The sequence below is a fragment of the Jaculus jaculus genome, chromosome 14 (assembly GCF_020740685.1).
Source record: "Jaculus jaculus isolate mJacJac1 chromosome 14, mJacJac1.mat.Y.cur, whole genome shotgun sequence".
Taxonomy (NCBI): domain Eukaryota; kingdom Metazoa; phylum Chordata; class Mammalia; order Rodentia; family Dipodidae; genus Jaculus; species Jaculus jaculus.
Genome location: NC_059115.1, coordinates 20,017,420 through 20,036,213, shown reverse-complemented (window position 1 = coordinate 20,036,213; position 18,794 = coordinate 20,017,420). Strand labels below are relative to the sequence as shown.

General features: G+C 47.1%; 1 protein-coding gene across 1 annotated transcript; it reads left to right on the top strand.

Annotated features, from left to right (window-relative positions):
- Positions 1-8,960: 8,960 nt before the first annotated feature.
- Ceacam18 (CEA cell adhesion molecule 18) lies at positions 8,961-14,540 on the top strand. The gene is made up of 3 exons (XM_045133363.1): positions 8,961-9,132; positions 14,110-14,322; positions 14,458-14,540. Exons 1-3 carry the CDS (start codon positions 8,961-8,963, stop codon positions 14,538-14,540), a joined length of 468 nt encoding a protein of 155 aa, XP_044989298.1.
- The last annotated feature ends 4,254 nt before the right edge of the window (positions 14,541-18,794 follow it).

The following is an 18,794-nucleotide window of genomic DNA, read 5'->3' as shown; positions in this document are numbered from 1 at the left end:
TTTAGATGGCTGTGTGCCTGGGCTCAAGATGCCCATGTAGCTGATGAGTCCTCTCTGGCTGTGGCTGCAAGGATATATCCAGAAGCAGTCAGTGTTTGGACTGCAGACTAAAGATTGCCCTCACCGATATCAACAGGGCATTGTCCAATCTGTTGAATTTTCAAATAGAGCAGAAAGATGGAGGAGGAGCTCATCTGTTCTCTGCTTGAGCTCTCTGCTTGAGCTCAGGATCCCATGCAGGGGTCCACTGGACACTATTCAGGAGAGAAACACAAAGCATGCTGTTGCCCTGGGGCATTTCATTCCCACCCTCAGGAAAGACCATCAAGGGATAGATCTGGAGGTGGAGTCCAACAAGCACACAGTGTGTGTGCCTTCCACACCTGGATCCACAGGGTTGTTTGTGCAAATATCTTAAACACACATGATTACCTGGGAAAAGGTAGAATGCAGGCACAGGAAGACTGAAACTAAGCTGACATTATACTTTTAGAATCAGGTAGTGCCAAAATTCTAACTCGGGTCTCCAAGCTTTCAAAACTTGAATGTTTTCCAATAAACTCAAGTGTTTATTTGATCTGCTACAGCAACATGCTATAGATGACCAACAAATTTATTTTACATGATTTTGGAGACTGGGCTATCAATACCAAAGGTTGTCAGACTCTAGATAGATGTGCAATGAGGGTTATTTCCTGGTGGTCCTCACATGGCAAGGGGCTTTGGGGGAATCTTGTTTCTAAGTGTACCACCAGTCTATTTGTGCAGCTATAACAAGAAACATGAGAGTGGACCCTTGACTGAAATTTATGTCTCACTGTTCGGAGGCTGGGAGGTCCAAGACGTGTTTGTTGTTTACTTCCAAGATGGTGCCTCAAGCACTGGATTATGTGGTGGTGGAGACGAGCAAGGGCCTCACTAAGCTGGTTATCCAGTTCATGACAGCTGTACTTGGTTACCTGATCGCCTCCTGCTAGTACTGTTACACTGACTACTAAGTTTCAGTATGAGTCAAGGACCTGCCACATTCAAATCAAAACAATCATTCCGGGAATGGTGGCGCACACCTTTCATCCCAGCACTTGGGAGGCCAAGGTAGGAGGATCACTGTGAGTTCAAGGCTATCTTGAGACTACATAGTGCATTTCAGGTCAGCCTGGGCTAGGGTGAGATCCTACCTTGAAAGCCAAAAAAAGAAAAAGTCTAGTCCTTGTAATGCCAGAAAGTACTACATCGGATTTTGGGGGTGGAATTGTCATCAACAGTCTGACTCAACTCTGTACCCTGGGCACAATGTTACCAACTGGGGCTAGGCAAGATGTACTCACTGGTGCAGTAGCGCTAAGTCTGTATGTGGCTAATCAACTACTTCCTGCACTTGCCTGGTCCACTGGAGGGAATTCATGTCTAGTACTATCAACCTGGTCACCAGCCCATGGCTAGGGCTGCCATCGTACATCGTAGGGAAGCTGCTTTTGTTTGGCTAGGTGGATGTGATCTGCCCATCACCATGCCTTCTAGATTATTCCTGTAGATTAGTGCTGCTGTCAGCTTTGGTCAGAGGAACTCCTGTAGTGTTCAGTGATAACTGCAGAGACTCAGAACTGGTCAAAATTCTGAGAATAAGTGACTGTTGGATACGTAGCCATAAATGGGACATTTATCTCGTCCCCTTCAGTGCTTGGAATACTGTGGAAGAAGGCACAAAAGGAACGTGAGGAGCTGAAGGCGGGGTTGTAGTGCTGGGGCACACTGACTTCTGGAAGTGACGTAGCTGTTGTGCTTTTGAACCTAAAGCCGCTGTGATAACTTGCATGACACCGGCGTCCTGCCATGCACGGGGAAGGGCTTGCAAAGCCCCCCCGCCCCCGCAGGAGGATTCATGCACAGCTAATGGTTGATAGAGGGAGAAACGTTTTCTTCAGTGGTGCAGCCGTTGGCGAGGTGCTCCTGTAAACAGCGTTAATGAAACTCCTTGGGTCATCAGAAAGAAAGATGTGAAAGTAGCAGGAAGGCAAGTTCAAAAGAAGGGAATCAGCAGGACTAGATGAGGAGAGGGTCACGGAGGTGAATATGACTGAAGTACATTATGTACATGTGTGAAATGTCATCGTGAGTCCACTATTGTGTATAATTAATGCTAATAAAAAGAAAAAAATAAGCCTGGCTCTCAATCTCTCTGGCTTCCTGTCTCATGCGGTCTATCCCTCTCAAATACACTCCCACCATGACACCACCTGCCACGTGTGCTCGAAGGCCCTTACCTATGGCCAAACAGATGGACTGCCCAATGTGTGCTGCCAAAGCTACGAGTTCAAATCTCGTAAAGTTTCCAGCCTTTGTTACTTTTTTATAGCAGCAGAGAATGGATTCATGTAGAGATCTTGAGTAGAAACAAAGGGAGTGACGGTAAGTTGGAGGAATGGGAAGGGAGAGAGGGTTCAGGAGGGGAGTATAGGATAGTCACCCATATGTCTATGCATTTTCTGAGGCCTTTCTTCATCAGTTAATATAGACATAACAAAGACCCAGTTGCTTAGGAATCTCCTTGGATCCTCTTGGGTCTACTTTGAGGAAGACACTGAATTCATGGGTTTAGGGCTCAAGACTATTTCTGGCTCCAAAACCTATGTCTTATCCAAGCCTGCTGTGCGCCCAGTGCTGAGCGAGGCAGTAGAAAAGAAAGCAACTAGCGGTAGTGGTGGTGCAGGTGGGTGGGAGCCAATAATGGAGGTGTGGGGAGACAAAGTTTTGGTAAAGGGGATAGGGAAGAGAATCTTGTGAGGCTTAGGTGGCTCAGTCCTGCTGCTGTTCCCTCTGCAGCTATTTTCCTCAAGAAATGCTTGTTTGGGGGTTGGAGAGATGGCTCAGTGGGTGAGAGTGCTTCCTACACAAGCCTGAGGGCCTGAGACTGAGTTTGAACCCCCAGCACCCACGTGAACAGCTGGGCATACGTACAGGCCTGTAACCCCCAGTCCTGTGGGGAGTAGAGGCCAGAGAACCGCTGGAGCTTGCAAATCAGTGAGAGACTCCATCTCAAGGAAACACAGATGAACAGTGGGGGAGAGGACACATGATGTTCATGCACATGTGCACACACTACATACTACACCACATGCACATTCTACTTCCTCTTAGCTCTGCCTCACTAAATGCAATACAATCGTCAAGGCAGGGATTTTATACATTTGATCACAGTGCAGTGCCTAGAACAATGCCAGATACACAGCAGGTGATTAATAAGCGGTATTGAAGGAATAAAAACAAAAGTTGGAAACTCCTAACTGCAGGATTTGGACATGCCAAGCCTGATAAGTTAATCCTCCTCTACACATTATCATAACCTAGAGAGAAACATTTCCTACCAAGGAGATTTCCTTGGAAAACACTCATGATCTTATTTAGGGAGCATGGAGATCCCTTCCTTCTAGGCCACAGGGTGGGTTTCTGCTATTTCCCAAGGGGTCAGAGACAGCTAGCCTTCACCCATCTTCATCTTTGGACTCCAGCCTCCAGACAATTATTGTCTTAGGGCCTGATCCATTCCCCTTCCTGCTGCCCTCTGAGACCAGCCACCGGCACCCAGCACCCATCAAAGAACTGGATCTGAATACATTATATATGTGTATGAAAATCTCATAATGAATTCCATTATCATGTATATTAATAAATGATAATAAAAAGACAAGGAAAAATGAGCCTGGCTCTAAATTTCTCTGGGGATCCACCTGTTCCAGGTGAGCCTGATCTTAAGATTCTGTGACCCTGTATTATCTGATTTTATTTTCTGTATTGTAAGTGTTCTGGTATCCAGGGTCTTGCAGAGAGAAGAGACCAGTCATCCCAGAGCTGGCCACTTCCAACTGATGGCAAAGACTCACCTGGCAGTTCACCTTTCAGTATAGTCAATCAATCAATCAACCAATCCGTCTAGAGCTGCCCCACCCACCTCCCGAGATCTGGCTTTCAGCTCCAGTGCTATGATTATCCCAAGGCCAGGAACGCATGTCATGGTTGGCTCCCTGGAACCTGGAATACAAGTGGTTTAAGCCAGCTCCAAGGGCTAGCCCTGCCTTGCCATACCTTCTCCATGCTACTTCATCTGCCTCCTAACTGCCCCCAGGCTTCCCTACATAGGCCTGTGTCTCCTTGGTGACCCCCTCATGTGAGGAACTGTTGAATAATAACATTCTTTTCTGTGGCTGTTGCCTCCCAATCTGTTGGCCTCATCGTAGTTGAATAATGATAGTTAGGTGAACACACTCCAGGCTGGCGCCGAGAACTTGTCTGAGCTCATGAAGGAGAAAGTGCTCCCAGTCCAGGAAGAGGTGGGCTATGCAGACCGAGACAGAAACAGGTATCTTCCTCTTTGAATAACTTTGATCCTTTGCAGACAACTTGGTTTTGAAGAATTGATCACTAGTCTTACCACTCTTACAACCGCAGACCTCATTTATGTTCTGCTGTCTATAAATACAGCCATCCTGGGAGCTCAACTGATGAGTTTTGGAGGGAGGGCTGGGGAGATGTCTCAGTCCACAGTGCCTCCTGTGCCAACATGAGGGTCTGAGTTTGAGTCCCCAGAATTCGTGTAAAACACACACATACACACATACCAGCAGCACTTATAATCCTAGCCCTGGTGAGATGAGGTGGGGATCCTTGGGGTTTACTGGATAGGTAGTCTAGCCAAATAGGCAAGCCCCAGATTCAATGAGAGACACTGTCTCAAAAAATATGGTGGACAGGAATGCCACTGAGAAATCCTGCTGGAACTGAGCTGATAACCTCCTCCATGTAGACCAGCTGATAGAAAGCTGGAAGAAGCCATTCTACATACAGTTCAGTGGGAGAAAGATACACCACCAGGGAAGATACTCAACAGTGGACACTGCAAGCCTTATAGTTGGCCAGCCAGGCCAAATGAGCCAATGGGTGCAATAGTGGCATGTCTGTCATAGTGGAAACCAACTGCCCTCCAACTGGACTGGAGGCCCTCTCCAAGGGAGGGAATATATCCCTGATAACTGAAAACTTAAAACAGGGGTAGTCATGAGCCCTAGGGTTGTAACATCTGCTGATGTCTGGATAAGTGTATATACTATGCTTATCAAACTGCCCAGTAAGCACTTCTGTTAATATTTATATCCTTATATTAATGCTACTCTCACTTGGGATAGAGAATCTTCTCTTTTCAGATGGCAGTGACCTTGGGACAACTCAGAAGGTATCATGGTGCTGGAAAGAAGTAACTAGAGTACCGAGTAACATCTCACTCACACCTTCCAAGACTCAGGGTCTAATGTGGAAGAGGTGGCAGAAAGAATGTAAGAGCCAAAGGAAGGGTTGGACACCTTACAATGTGCCCTCTCAAGACAAAAAATTGGCCTGGATATCCATGACCTCATAGTGCCTGACACTACCTACACAAGACCATCATAAGAGGAGGGAAGGATCATGGCATCCAAATAGAGGAGAGACTTAATGAGATGGGGTGTGGATGTGATGGAGAATGGAGTTTCAAAGGGGAAAAGGGGGGAAGGAGGGTATTACCATGGGATATTTTTTATAATCATGGAAATTGTTTAATAAAATTGAGAAAAAAAATCAGAGCCTGAAAAAAAAATATGGTGGAGCTGGGCATGGTAGTGCATACCTTTAATCCCAGCACTTGGGAGGCAGAGGTAGAAGGATCACTGTGAGTTCGAGGCCACTCTGAGACTACATAGTGAATTCCAGGTCAGCCTGGGCTACAGTGAGACCCTATGTCTGTCTGTCCCCCCTCCCTCCCTCCCTTCTCCTCCTCCTCCTCCTCCTCTTCCTCCTCCTCCTCTTCCTCCTCCTCTTCTTCTTCTTCTTCTTCTTCTCTCTCTCTCTCTCTCTCTCTCTCTCTATATATATATATATATATATATATATATGTATGTATGTATGTATGTATGTATGTATATAGATGTGTGTGTGTGTGTGTATGTATATATATGTATATGCTGGCAAAGCATAATGGCCTGGATTTGATTTTCCAATGCCCATACAAAGCCAGAAGCACAAAGTGGCACATGGGCCAAGTTCACTTGTAATGGCAGAAGGCATGCAATACTCACTCTGTCAATCTCTTTCTCTCCATTGGTCTCCCTCTGAAATACATTTTTTAAAAATTATTTTTGGTTTTTCAAGGTAGGGTCTCACTCTATCCAGGCCAACCTGGAATTCACTATGTAGTCTCAGGGTGGCCTCAAATTCACAGTGATCCTCCTACCTCTGCCTCCCCAGTGCTGGGATTAAAATAAAAATATTTTTAAAATATGGCGGAGAGTGATTGAGGAAAACACCAATGTTGGCCTGTGGCCTCCACACATGCACCCACACATACATGTGCACAGACACATGAACATGTACTTGCAAATACAGTGTAAGCGTTTTGGAGAGACACAACTCAGTTCATAGCATTACAGCCTCATGGAGTCCCCACTCCCCTCTCCTCTCCGTCTGTAACGTAAGCAAGCCACATAAATCACATTCTGAACGTCCTCTTTGCATTCTCTACCATCCACCCCAGTGTCATTGGTGCTCAAAGCACGCTTATTTCTCCCAGAAGATCATGTATGAGTCTTGACCTGCATTGTTAGGTTTGTATGGTTTATGGTCTCAGCATCATCATTGTGGGTTTGTCCGTGGCAACCACAGGCCACAAAAGATGTGAAATTGCTTCAGTCCCCAGAGTGGGAGACAGTACCAAGTGTGGGGTACACAGCCTTCCTAATCTTCAGGGACTCCATCACTCCCAGCCTGAACCCAGAATGCTCACTCCATGACCCTGGGCAAGAGAGGCTCAGCTTCCCAGCCCCCTTCTAATCCTTCCCCTCCCACCACAGCACTGTGCTGAGATAGGAAGGGTTGAGTCATTTTCTGGGATTAGCTACCATCTAGATTCCCTCTTTCAAGGAGCTCAGAGCTGTAGGACCAATAAAAGTTCTGAAGGGAGAGATCATGGTGTATAAACACTGAGCCACTCCATATCAGAATGGGGCTGTCTTAAGGGACCCCTCTAAAGTGGGGGGGGAGGGAGGGAATTAACACAGGATTTTTTTTATAATCATAGAAAATGCTAATAAAAAATTTAAAAAAATAGAGACCCCTTTGTTTTTTCTTATTCAAGATAGAGTCTGGGCTGGAGAGATGGCTTAGCGGTTAAGCGCTCGCTTATGAAGCCTATGGACCCCGGTTCGAGGCTCGGTTCCCCAGGTCCCACGTTAGCCAGATGCACAAGGGGGCGCACGCGTCTGGAGTTCGTTTGCAGAGGCTGGAAGCCCTGGCGCGCCCATCCTCTCTCTCTCCCTCTATCTGTTTTTCTCTCTGTGTCTGTTGCTCTCAAATAAATAAATAACAAATGAACAACAACAACAACAAAAATGATAGAGTCTTACTCTGGTCCAGGCTGACCTGGAATTCACTATGTAGTTTCAGGGTGGCCTTGAACTCACTTTGATCCTTCTACCTCTGCCTCCTGAGTGCTGGGATTAAAGGCGTGCGCCACCACGCCTGGCAAGAGATACTCTTAACTGCTCACTTTGTAGAGACAGCTGAACTGCAGCTCAGAGAGGGAAACAGACGAGCCCAAGACCTCCGAGAGGAAGAGGACACCACCTGTTCTAACACTTGCTAGCTGCGGGTCTTCGTCCCAACCCTTGGTATCCAGCCGAGCCCGTCCCTGGCTAGGCAGCAGCGAGGCATGGCTTGAATTGCGCGCCCTCGCGCTATTCCTCCTGCAATTAGCTCTAGAGAGGCGCAAGTCAAAGTCAGGGACAGGGAAGAATAGAAGGCAGGTGGGCGAGGATGATTTTCACTTATTTGTAATAACTGAAATAAGTGCCAGTGGCTGGACATGAAACTGACCTCATCCCTCACTAGCCAGCGAGGTAATCCCCAGCTTCAGATTTTCGTGGTAGGAACTAGAATAGGACAAGAGCAGGCTTGGCCCCGCTCTCCTTAGGGGTTCACCTAGTGTGTACCAGACACCAAGGAAGGACAAGAGATAGAAGTAACGTGACTGCCACCTGGTGTCCAGAATCTGAATTACAGGTGCAGATTTTCCACAGCTTTCCAGTTACAGGGCTGTCCAACCTTTTGACATTGTGGCAGACGTTGTCATTTACAAAAGTCATGTCCAAGAAACACCTTGTGTCTCCTATATACTCTGGCACCCTCAAGATCACATAATCCTGGAGACAAGATGGAGTGATGGCTGGAAATCAGGTGAAGGGCTATGGACCTCACCCTACAACAAATAGTGTTGACTTCCCCATTACCATCACTGTAGACCTATCTCTGTATGGCTTGCTTATTTCATTGCCATGACTACGGGGCCAAGAATTCTGTAGTTCACAGTAGCAATCTCTACTTGGATGGTGACATCATGTTAGGCCTGGAGAAAATTACTTCACTGCTCCATGGGCCACCTTGGAATTCTGTTTTCTACAGACAGCTCCTGTTTTCTCCACAGGATCAGAGGCAAACATAAATATTTGAGGGCAGGAAGTCCTCTGTTTGCATCTTCTATATACTGCAGGCCCCAGGTCAACTATCTTTCCTTAGTGAGGAACTAAGTGCCTCAGTTTCTCCATCTCTGCAACAGGGAAATATCTACCACTGTGGTTTACTGTAAGATTGGAGGGAGTTTCATAAAGCAAATGGGACTCAGACAGTAGATGCAATTATTATGGCTAATACAAAAGCCACATCTTTCAGCTCCTAGGATAGAGGTCCTGGTTTGGAGGGTTGGAAACCACTGCTAGAACACCTGTTTATGACCAAGAGCTACCATTCCTGTGGAGGTCCCAGAATGGCTCAGGTAGGGCACAGGAACCTGCAGCCTTGTTACCCACTCCCTTCTCTGCAACCCCCCCCCCCCCAGTTCTGAGGCTGTTGTCTTTCACTCTCCAACATGGCCTCTCTCCCACATGTCCCTTGGAGAGGCGCAGAGCTTGGGGGAGCAGATACCACACTTAATTCACCCCAAGGTGGTAAATAACCTGGGCATCTCGACCAACGCCAGCTCCCTGGTGGAAGGCATGGATTCTGTGGCTGCCCAATGCCTCACCAACTCCTCCAACATCAAGTCGATGTCTTGCAGTAATGGGATAATGATTTCTGCAAACGTCAGAACTCTGGTCATCCACAAGGCCAGTTGTAAGATCTCCCTGTTGGTGGCCCGTGAATAGCTCCTGGGAGGGAAGCCAGAAATACATTACAGAATGCAGCAGGGAGACAGGCTGAGCTCGAGTTTGGTTGCATCATGGACCCACCTGAAGCCAGATTGATCTGGGTTGAAATCCCAGCACTGGTTCTTTAGCTCTGGGGCTTCCACTACCCTCACCACTCAGAGCCATGGAGTATTAAACTAATCCCCACTCTCACATTGGAAATGAAATGACCAGTGGGAGTTGATGGAGATCTAGCTTTTGTGTGAAGAGGGATCAGCTTTTGTTTCTTAAATTTATGTTCTGTTTATTGTTTTCTAAATCTTCAAATTCTACTCACTTATCTCTGTTCTCATCTTCTAAGTTTAGAAAAGCTTACGCTTTTTTTTTTGTTTACTTCACTTGCACTGGTAAACCAATAGTGAGTTATATTTAATCGCAGCATAAGAATTCAGCTCAGTAGTAGAGTTCCTAACTACAGTGAGGGCTGGTGACATGGCTCAGAGGTAGAGCTCCTGTCTAGAATCCAAAGTGAGGGGAATGGGGACGTGGCTCAGAGGTAGAGCTCCTGTCTAGAATCCACAGCAGGGGCTGGAGAGATGGCTTAAGAGTTAAGGCGCTTGCCTGCAAAGCTTAAGAACCCAGGTTCTATTCCTCAGTGCTCACATAAGCCAGATACACATGGTGGCACATACATCTGGAGTTTTTTTGCAATGGCTAGAGAGCCTGGTGCCCATTCTTTCTCTCTCTCATAAATAAATAAAAATATTAGAAATTACAACAATGGGTGGGGGACAGAGGACATGCAGTTCTCATTTTCAAATTCACCCTCAAGTTCTTGATTTCCACCCACAAGCAATATTTGCTTCCTCTGCAGCCTTCCTGCCACAGTCTTTCCACTTTCTCCTCGGGGAGGCTGTAGGGTCAGCCCTTCCTCTTTGATTCATTAACACTGGAGATCTGAATAAAGTACTTCACTGTCCAGGGCCAAGTCAAATTAGAAGTGATGATGTTTCATGACTTACTCTGGTCATACGGGCCATCGCAGTGGCTGGGGCATGACAAGCACATGGTACATGTTAGCCAGTAAATGGCAAGTGAATCCCTTCGAAGAGTCCCTGTGCCCATGCGATGAGGTCTCTGGATGATTTGCAGGAGGCGGCTTTGGATCTGGCCTCAGAGGAAAGGGGGTGTGTCACCCAAAAGCTGTGACTTCGGCATGGCCGGCGTGGAGGAAGGCTGTCTGGCATGGCTACTGCCTAGGCAAAAACACTGAGGAGGAAAGGTTTAGAGCTCTTTGGAGGGAGGGCGGGAAAGAAATTGGATTCACGATGTGGCTGGATGGTGCAGCGGTACAGAAGGTCGACTGCGTGGCCAGATCTTCCACAATGTACCCCTGATGCGGCCCATCTGCTCCCAGGACAGACGAGGGAAGGTCACGTTCGCATCCAAGGTGCTCAGGAGAGAGTGCTTGTGGATCCAGTGGTACTTGGGTCCTGAGCTGGAAATACAGGCACACTCCAGATCCATGCTGGAGCCAATCACGGTGGTCAGGACACCCTCAGAGACATCAGGCTCCGTCCACAGCAACACATACGTAGCCAGGCCTGTCTGCAGACTCAGGGTGGATCAGAGCTATACTTCTGCTCCCTTCAGTTCTCATTTTGTTTCCTGACTCCTTGTGACTGACATCCCCTCCTTCAGCCACAAATTGCCCTCACTCTGCACAATGAACCCCATCTCAAGACCCAATTACAGTAATAATATCTTCCATTGGCAAATACTGTACACACTATGGGCTAGTGCTCAGTAGCCCTTTACATTGTGGTAAAAAAAAAAAAAAAAAGGAATAGGGCAAAGCAAAACCCACATTGTACCTTCTGAGCTAAGCATGTGATTGGTTCCAGAATTACTCCATCATACAGATGGAAATGAAACACAGGGGCCTGAGGAGATGTTTGCTTCTCAAGCATGAGGACCTGAGTTCAAATCCCCGGCACTAATATAAAATGCCAGGGATGGAGGCAGTAGAGAACTTGCTTAGCATGTGTGAGGCAATGAGATATATCCCTAGCATATTAAAATAGAAACAATATGACCATACATTTCATACTTTTCTTTTTTTATTTTTATTTTTATTTTTTGTTCATTTTTTATTTATTTATTTGAGAGCGACAGACACAGGGAGAAAGACAGATAGAGGGAGAGAGATAGAATGGGAGCGCCAGGGCTTCCAGCCACTGCAAATGAACTCCAGACGCGTGCACCCCCTTGTGCATCTGGCTAACATGGGACCTGGGGAACCCAGCCTTGAACCGGGGTCCTTAGGCTTCACAGGCAAGCTCTTAACCGCTAAGCCATCTCTCCAGCCCCATTTCATACTTTTCTTTCTCTGACTACTGAGGTAAATCCTCAGCCCAGCAAGACTTCCTGGCATTCTCAAACAGCTCTTATGAATCTAATACCTGGACCTCGTGGGGCTGGTGATGTATCTCAGTAGTAGAGCACTTGCCTTTTATGAGCAAAGTCCTCAGTTCAATCCTTAGCACAACAACAATTTTTTTAAAAAGTGGGAACAAAAGTCCTGAAACTTAGGAATACATCCACACCTACTCTTTAATTTTTTTTAATTTTTATTTATTTGTTTGAGAGACAGAGAGAGAGAGACTGGGCACGCCAGGGCCTCCAGCCACTGCAAACGAACTCCAGATGCGTGCGCCCCCTTGTGCATCTGGCTAACGAGGATCCTGGGGAATCAAGGCTTGAACTGGGGTCCTTAGGCTTCACAGGCAAGCGCTTAACCACTAAACCATCTCTCCAGCCAAAAACACCTACTCTTTTCAACGCTCAGAGCTTAAAAAAAAAAAGACCATGTCTGGGGCTGGGGAAAATGGTGCTCAGTAATTAAAGGCACTTCCTTCCTTATAAAGCCTGCTGGCTAGGGTAGATTCAATTTTCCAGCGCCACAAAGCGCCAGATGCAAAACCAAAACTATAGCCAGAGAGGCTACAGCCGAGCCCTGACAATTATTTACTGCTGTTGTATAAACAAGGAACTTCAGCCATGAGGAGCTTAATCCTCTCCACTGAGTCATGTTTTTTGTGAGCCACATGCCCTCACTGTGGATCTAGACAGGAGCTCTACCTCTGAGCCACGCTCCCAGCCCTCACTGTGGATTCTGGGCAGGAGCTCTACCTCTGAGCCATGCCCCCAGCCCTCACTGTGGATTCTAGACAGGAGCTCAACAGCTAAGCCAAGCTCCCAGTCCAATACTCCATGGATCAGAATGGGGAGAGTAGTTGAGAATTTCCACAAATGTATGTGAGGGGGTGTATGCATGTTTGGTGTGTGGGTGCACTCACGTGTATGGTGCATGTGCATATACCTATGCCAGAAGTTGACGCTGAGTGTCTTTCTCATTCCCACAACCATTTCCCAACTTAATTTTCATTATTCTGTATGTGCATGTGTGTGTGGGGGGGTATGTTGTATTGGTGTGTGCACACCACATTGTACATATGGAGATCTGAGTGGTGTTTTTCCTCTCCTTCCATTTTGCCTGAGACAATATCTTATACATGTTTGGTTTCCTGCTTAGGGTGTGCCAGTCTAGCTGGCCTGAGAGCTTTGGATTCTCCTAACTTGGCCTTCCATCATCATAGGTGCCTTGAGATCACAGACGAATGCTTTATGTGGGTGCTGGGGAATTGAACTTGGGCAAGCAGGCTTGCAAGCAAGTGCATTTACCTACTGAGCAATATCCCTAGTCCCACCTTTTTTATTTTATTTTATTTATTTGAGAGAGAAAGAGGCACATAGAGAGGGAGAGAATGGGCATGCCAGGGCTTCTAGCCACTGCAAATGAACTCCAGATGCATGTGCCACCTTGCCCATCTGGCTTTACATGGGTACTGGTGAATTGACCCTGGGTCCTTTGGCTTTGCAGGCAAGTGCTTTAACCACTAAACTATCTCTCCATACAACCCCCCACCACCACCACTTATTTTTTGGAAAAAGGTCTTTCACTGAACCCAGAGTTGACTGATTGGGCTAGACTAGCTACCCACCTTGCCCTAGGGATTCCCTGTCTCTGTTTCCCTAGTGCTGGGATTGCAAGTGCTGTGCCTCCATTCCTGGCATTTTATATTAGTGCTGGGGACTTGAACTCAGGTCCTCATGCTCGAGAAGCAAACACTTTACTCACTGAGCCATCTCCTCAGGCCCATGTGTCTCTCATTTTCATCTGTAAGATGGAGTGATTCTGGAACCAATCACATGCTTAGGTTAGAAGGTACAATGTGAAGCTCCTACCAAATCAGAAAGCAAGAGCCCCAGAGGCCCCCAACACCTCAGCACTGAAGCAGACCAAAAATGAACCCAACATGGCTCAGGGAAATTTTATGGAAGAGGGGGTGGAAAGAATGTCAGAGCCACATGTTGGGTCATGATATGCAGAGACATTTATCATACCCATAACTGTGGGCTAACTCCACAATGCATGACCCATATACCTCAACAAGGAGGGGCCAAGGGGAGGGGGTAGATCACAGATGAGCCTAATAATGGTACCAAACTGACTGTATTTGCTATTCACAAAACTAATTAATAAAAAAATTTTAAATTTTTAAAAAAGAAGGTACAATATGGGTTTTGCTTTGCCCTATTCCTTTTTTTTTTTTTTTTTTTTTTTTACCACAATGTAAAGGGCTACTGAGCACTAGCCCATAGTGTGTACAGTATTTGCCAATGGAAGATATTATTACTGTAATTGGGTCTTGAGATGGGGTTCATTGTGCAGAGTGAGGGCAACTTGTGGCTGAAGGAGGGGATGTCAGTCACAAGGAGTCAGGAAACAAAACGCTGAAGGGAGCAGAAGTATAGCTCTGATCCACCCTGAGTCTACAGACAGGCCCGGCTACGTATGTGTTGCTGTGGACGGAGCCTGATGTCTCTGAGGGTGTCCTGACCACCGTGATTGGCTCCAGCATGGATCTGGAGTGTGCCTGTATTTCCAGCTCAGGACCCAAGTACCACTGGATCCACAAGCACTCTCTCCTGAGCACCTTGGATGCGAACGTGACCTTCCCTCGTCTGTCCTGGGAGCAGATGGGCCGCATCAGGGGTACATTGTGGAAGATCTGGCCACGCAGTCGACCTTCTGTACCACTGCACCATCCAGCCACATTGTGAATCCAATTTCTTTCCCGCCCTCCCTCCAAAGAGCTCTTAACCTTTCCTCCTCAGTGTTTTTGCCTAGGCAGTAGCCATGCCAGACAGCCTTCCTCCACGCCGGCCATGCCGAAGTCACAGCTTTTGGGTGACACACTCCCTTTCCTCTGAGGCCAGATCCAAAGCCGCCTCCTGCAAATCATCCAGAGACCTCATCGCATGGGCACAGGGACTCTTCGAAGGGATTCACTTGCCATTTACTGGCTAACATGTACCATGTGCTTGTCATGCCCCAGCCACTGCGATGGCCCGTATGACCAGAGTAAGTCATGAAACATCATCACTTCTAATTTGACTTGGTCCTGGGCAGTGAAGTACTTTATTCAAGTCTCCAGTGTTAATGAATCTAAGAGGAAGGGCTGACCCTACAGCCTCCCCGAGGAGAAAGTGGAAAGACTGTGGCAGGAAGGCTGCAGAGGAAGCAAATATTGCTTGTGGGTGGAAATCAAGAACTTGAGGGTGAATTTGAAAATGAGAACTGCATCTCCTCTGTCACCAAACACAGTTACACAGTCTTTTGCCCCAAGGAAACTGATTGACATGCTCAGGGAGAGAGCCCAGGCGTAGATGGGGGCGGGGGAGGCGGGTCAAGGGTTAAAAGTGCTCACTGCGCGAGCCTGATGTCGGGAGTTCAGAACCCATGGAACCGGACAAAAGCAGTGCTTCTGTCCAAGTTCATTCCTATGTGTCTGCGGCCATGGGAGGTAAAATCAGGAAAGTCTCAGAGTTCATGGTCCGGCGAGTCCGGTGTTTGCAGTAGCATACAAAGGAGACCCCGACTCATGTAAGGCGAAAGGCGAGGACCAGCACCCTGAGGTGAACTCTGACCCCCAGACGCAGACTGTGACATCCATGCTCACATGCGCACACGCCATGCACACACACACACACACACACATACATATATACACACGCACACACATAAGGAGGAGGACAGTTAAAAAGTGGGTTCTAGGGCGGGAGATATTCTTCATTTGGTCAGGTGCTTGCTGGGTCAGCATGAAGATCTGAGTTTGATGCCCAGAATACACGTAAAAATGCTGAGTGTAGTCCCAGCAGTGGGGAGGAAGAGACGTGTGGCTTTCTGGGTTCACTGGCCAGCTTGTCTACCCTCCTTGGAGAGCTCCAGGACAGCGAGACACCATGTCTGCGAAAAATAACAGTGGATGGTGTTGCTGAGGAATGGCTCTCAGGGCTGTTCTCCAGCCTCCACATGCATCTACACTGATGTGCATGAACCTCCCAGCCAACCCCTCCATACACTTGCAAGTGGGAACTCCAGAGTCAAATCGAACCTGGGTCATAGGCTTTATAGGCAAGCACCTTAACCATTAATCCATCTCTTTAGCCCCTCCACCCTAGTTTTTTGAGACAGAGTTTTGCACTGCAACTACAGTATACTAATGACTTGAATTCAAATTCCAGCCCACTCAGTGCCATCTGCAGGAACCAGGAGCAAGAGCTTCACCATTCTCAAACAACAGTTTATACGTCAGGCTGCCCCGAGAGTAAAAAACTGTAGAAAAGCAGCCAGGAAGCTGTCAGCCTGCCTCATCCCACAGGAAGCTACCAGCAGGCTCGGCCTCTGGGCTGGAAGCTCCTTCAGCCAGCCACACACTGTTCACTGGGCTCCTGCAATGTTCCATGTGCAGCTTGCTCGTGAAACCCACCGTGATACTTTGAATGTATGGCCCCATAAAGTCAGTTTTATTAAGATCGAGTTTGCCACTCAAGCCCAAATTCAAAATATCATTTCAACATGCAGTGAATATTCAAATTACGGCTTAGGAGTGAGGGAGGCGGCTCGGTTGGTAAAGTGCTTGCTGTGCAATTATGAGGACCCTAGTTCAGAGCCCCAGAGCCCATGTAAAAGCCAGGCGCGGCACTGTGTGCCTGTGATCCCAGCACTGGGAAGGCAGAGACAAGGAATCCCTGGGGCTCCTCGCCTTGCTAGTGTAGCCTAGTGAGTGAGTTCTAGGTTCCCCGAGAGACCCTGTCTCACAGGATAAGGTGGAGAATCATCGAGCAATGCACCCAGTGTTGACCCCTGGCCTCTACAGGCACATGCACACATGTGCGCACGCACTCACCCACCCAGGTCCATATGCACATGAGCATGTATACACACATACCACACACACGTGCATGTGCAATGAAGTAAAGTTATCACTGGTAGCTTTTATAACCTTTCTTTTGCTTATTAAACATAGTGTATTCTGAGTGCTTGGGAACACCATGTGGGCAGTGGCTGCCATGTTGGAGGGTGCAGCTGTAGGAAATTCAGTTTTGGGGGGATAAAGAGATGGCTCAGTGGTTGTGGTAGTGTGATTCAGGTATCTCCCATAAACTTAGGTGTTCTGAATGCTAGGTTCCCAGCTGATGGAGATTTGGAAATTAACACCTCCTGGAGGCAGTGTATTGTTGGGGGCGGGCTTATGGGTGTTAAAGCCAGTTTCCCCTTGCCAGTGTTTGGCACACCAAGGCCTCTAGGCCACCAGCCACATGCACCACTTTGTGCATCTGGCTTACCTGGGTACTGGGGAATTGAACCTGGGTCCTCGCAGGAAAGCACTTTGACCACTAAGCCATCTCTCCAGCCCTGAGAGCATCTTTTTTTAAAAAAAAAAATTTATTTATTTATTTATTTATTTGAGAGCGACAGACACAGAGAGAAAGACAGATAGAGGGAGAGAGAGAGAATGGGCGCGCCAGGGCTTCCAGCCTCTGCAAACGAACTCCAGATGCGTGCGCCCCCTTGTGCATCTGGCTAACGTGGGACCTGGGAAACCGAGCCTCGAACCGGGGTCCTTAGGCTTCACAGGCAAGCGCTTAACTGCTAAGCCATCTCTCCAGCCCCTGAGAGCATCTTTTAAAGATTTATTTGTACATGCATGTGTGTGTATGGACATGTCAGGGGAAATGAATCTGGGCTGGCATGCTTTGCAAGCAAGCACCTTTAACCCCTGAGCCTTCTCTCCAGTCCCCAGCAGGAATTATCTTGAATCCATATGGAAAGAACTAACATTTTAACAATTTTGATCTTCTAATACGTAAACATAGTATGTTTATTTTTTATTTTATTATTTTTTTTGGGGGGGGGTTTCCGAGGTAAAGTCTCACTCTAGCTCAGGTTGACCTGGATGGAATTCACTATGTAGTCTCAGGGCAGCCTTGAACTCATGGTGATCCTCCTGTCTGCCTCCCAAGTGCTGGGATTAACGGCATGCACCATCATGCCTGGCATTTTTTTTTAATGGTTTATTTCCTGTGTTCATTTAGGTCTATTTCATTTCTCTCAACAATTTTTTTTTGTAGTACAGAAGTACTGTAGGTTTAAAAAAAAATGTCCTTGAGGCTGGAGAAATGGCTCTGTAGTTAAAGGCACTTGCTTGTGCATCTCGCTTTATGTGGGTGCTGGGGAATCAAACCTGGGTCATAGGCTTTATAGGCAAGCACCTTAACCATTAAGCCATCTCTTTAGCCCCTCCACCCTAGTTTTTTGAGACAGAGTTTTGCACTGCAACTACAGTATACTAATTAAGCTAGTCTGGTTGGCCAGTAAACCCAGATTCTCCATCTCTGCCTCCTGAGCCCAGGATTACAGGCACATGCCTCCATACCTGGCATTTGGGTGGGTGCTGGGGATCTGAACACAGGTCCTCTTGCTTATGTGCCAAGCACTTTAACCACTGAGCCCTATTTTATTCCCCATGGCCCTATTTTATGGTTTTTAATGTTGCTATAAATGGGATGGGATCCAAATTTACAGACCATTAGTGCTTCATTGAGCTCTGTGATTTCTTGCCATCCAAGCTGCTTTCTGAAGTGGTTGCCAAGATCTACTCTTTCCTGCATTTGGGTGATGTGTGTAGGTGAAATTCAAGATTGTGTGGTTTCTCTCCTCAGATTACCCTGGTGTTGTTTTCAAACTTTGCGCATTCACTTGATGTGGTGGTCTGAATACTGGCCAACCAGTCTAGCTGAATCAGGTTGTGTGTGTCAGGGGAGTCAGCCAAGCGCAGAGAGAGAAGTTCCACATGATCTCACTCATATGGGGAAAAGGAAAACGGCAAGTTCCACAGTGACAGATGCTGCGTACTTTCTCTCATACATGCAAGCTTGATTTTACATAAATGTCACACATATGCCTATGGCAGTAGAATCACACATGCATATATGTGTATATATGCATATATATGTATGCATATACTTATATAATTATGATTTGGTTATACAATGTCCCCCACAGGAGTGTGTGTTTGAACATTTGTTCCTTAGCTGATGACACAGTTTTTTGCAAAGTAGGGAACTTTTTAGCTACATGGCCTAACTAATGGGGATAGGCCCTGAAAGTAATAACCACTT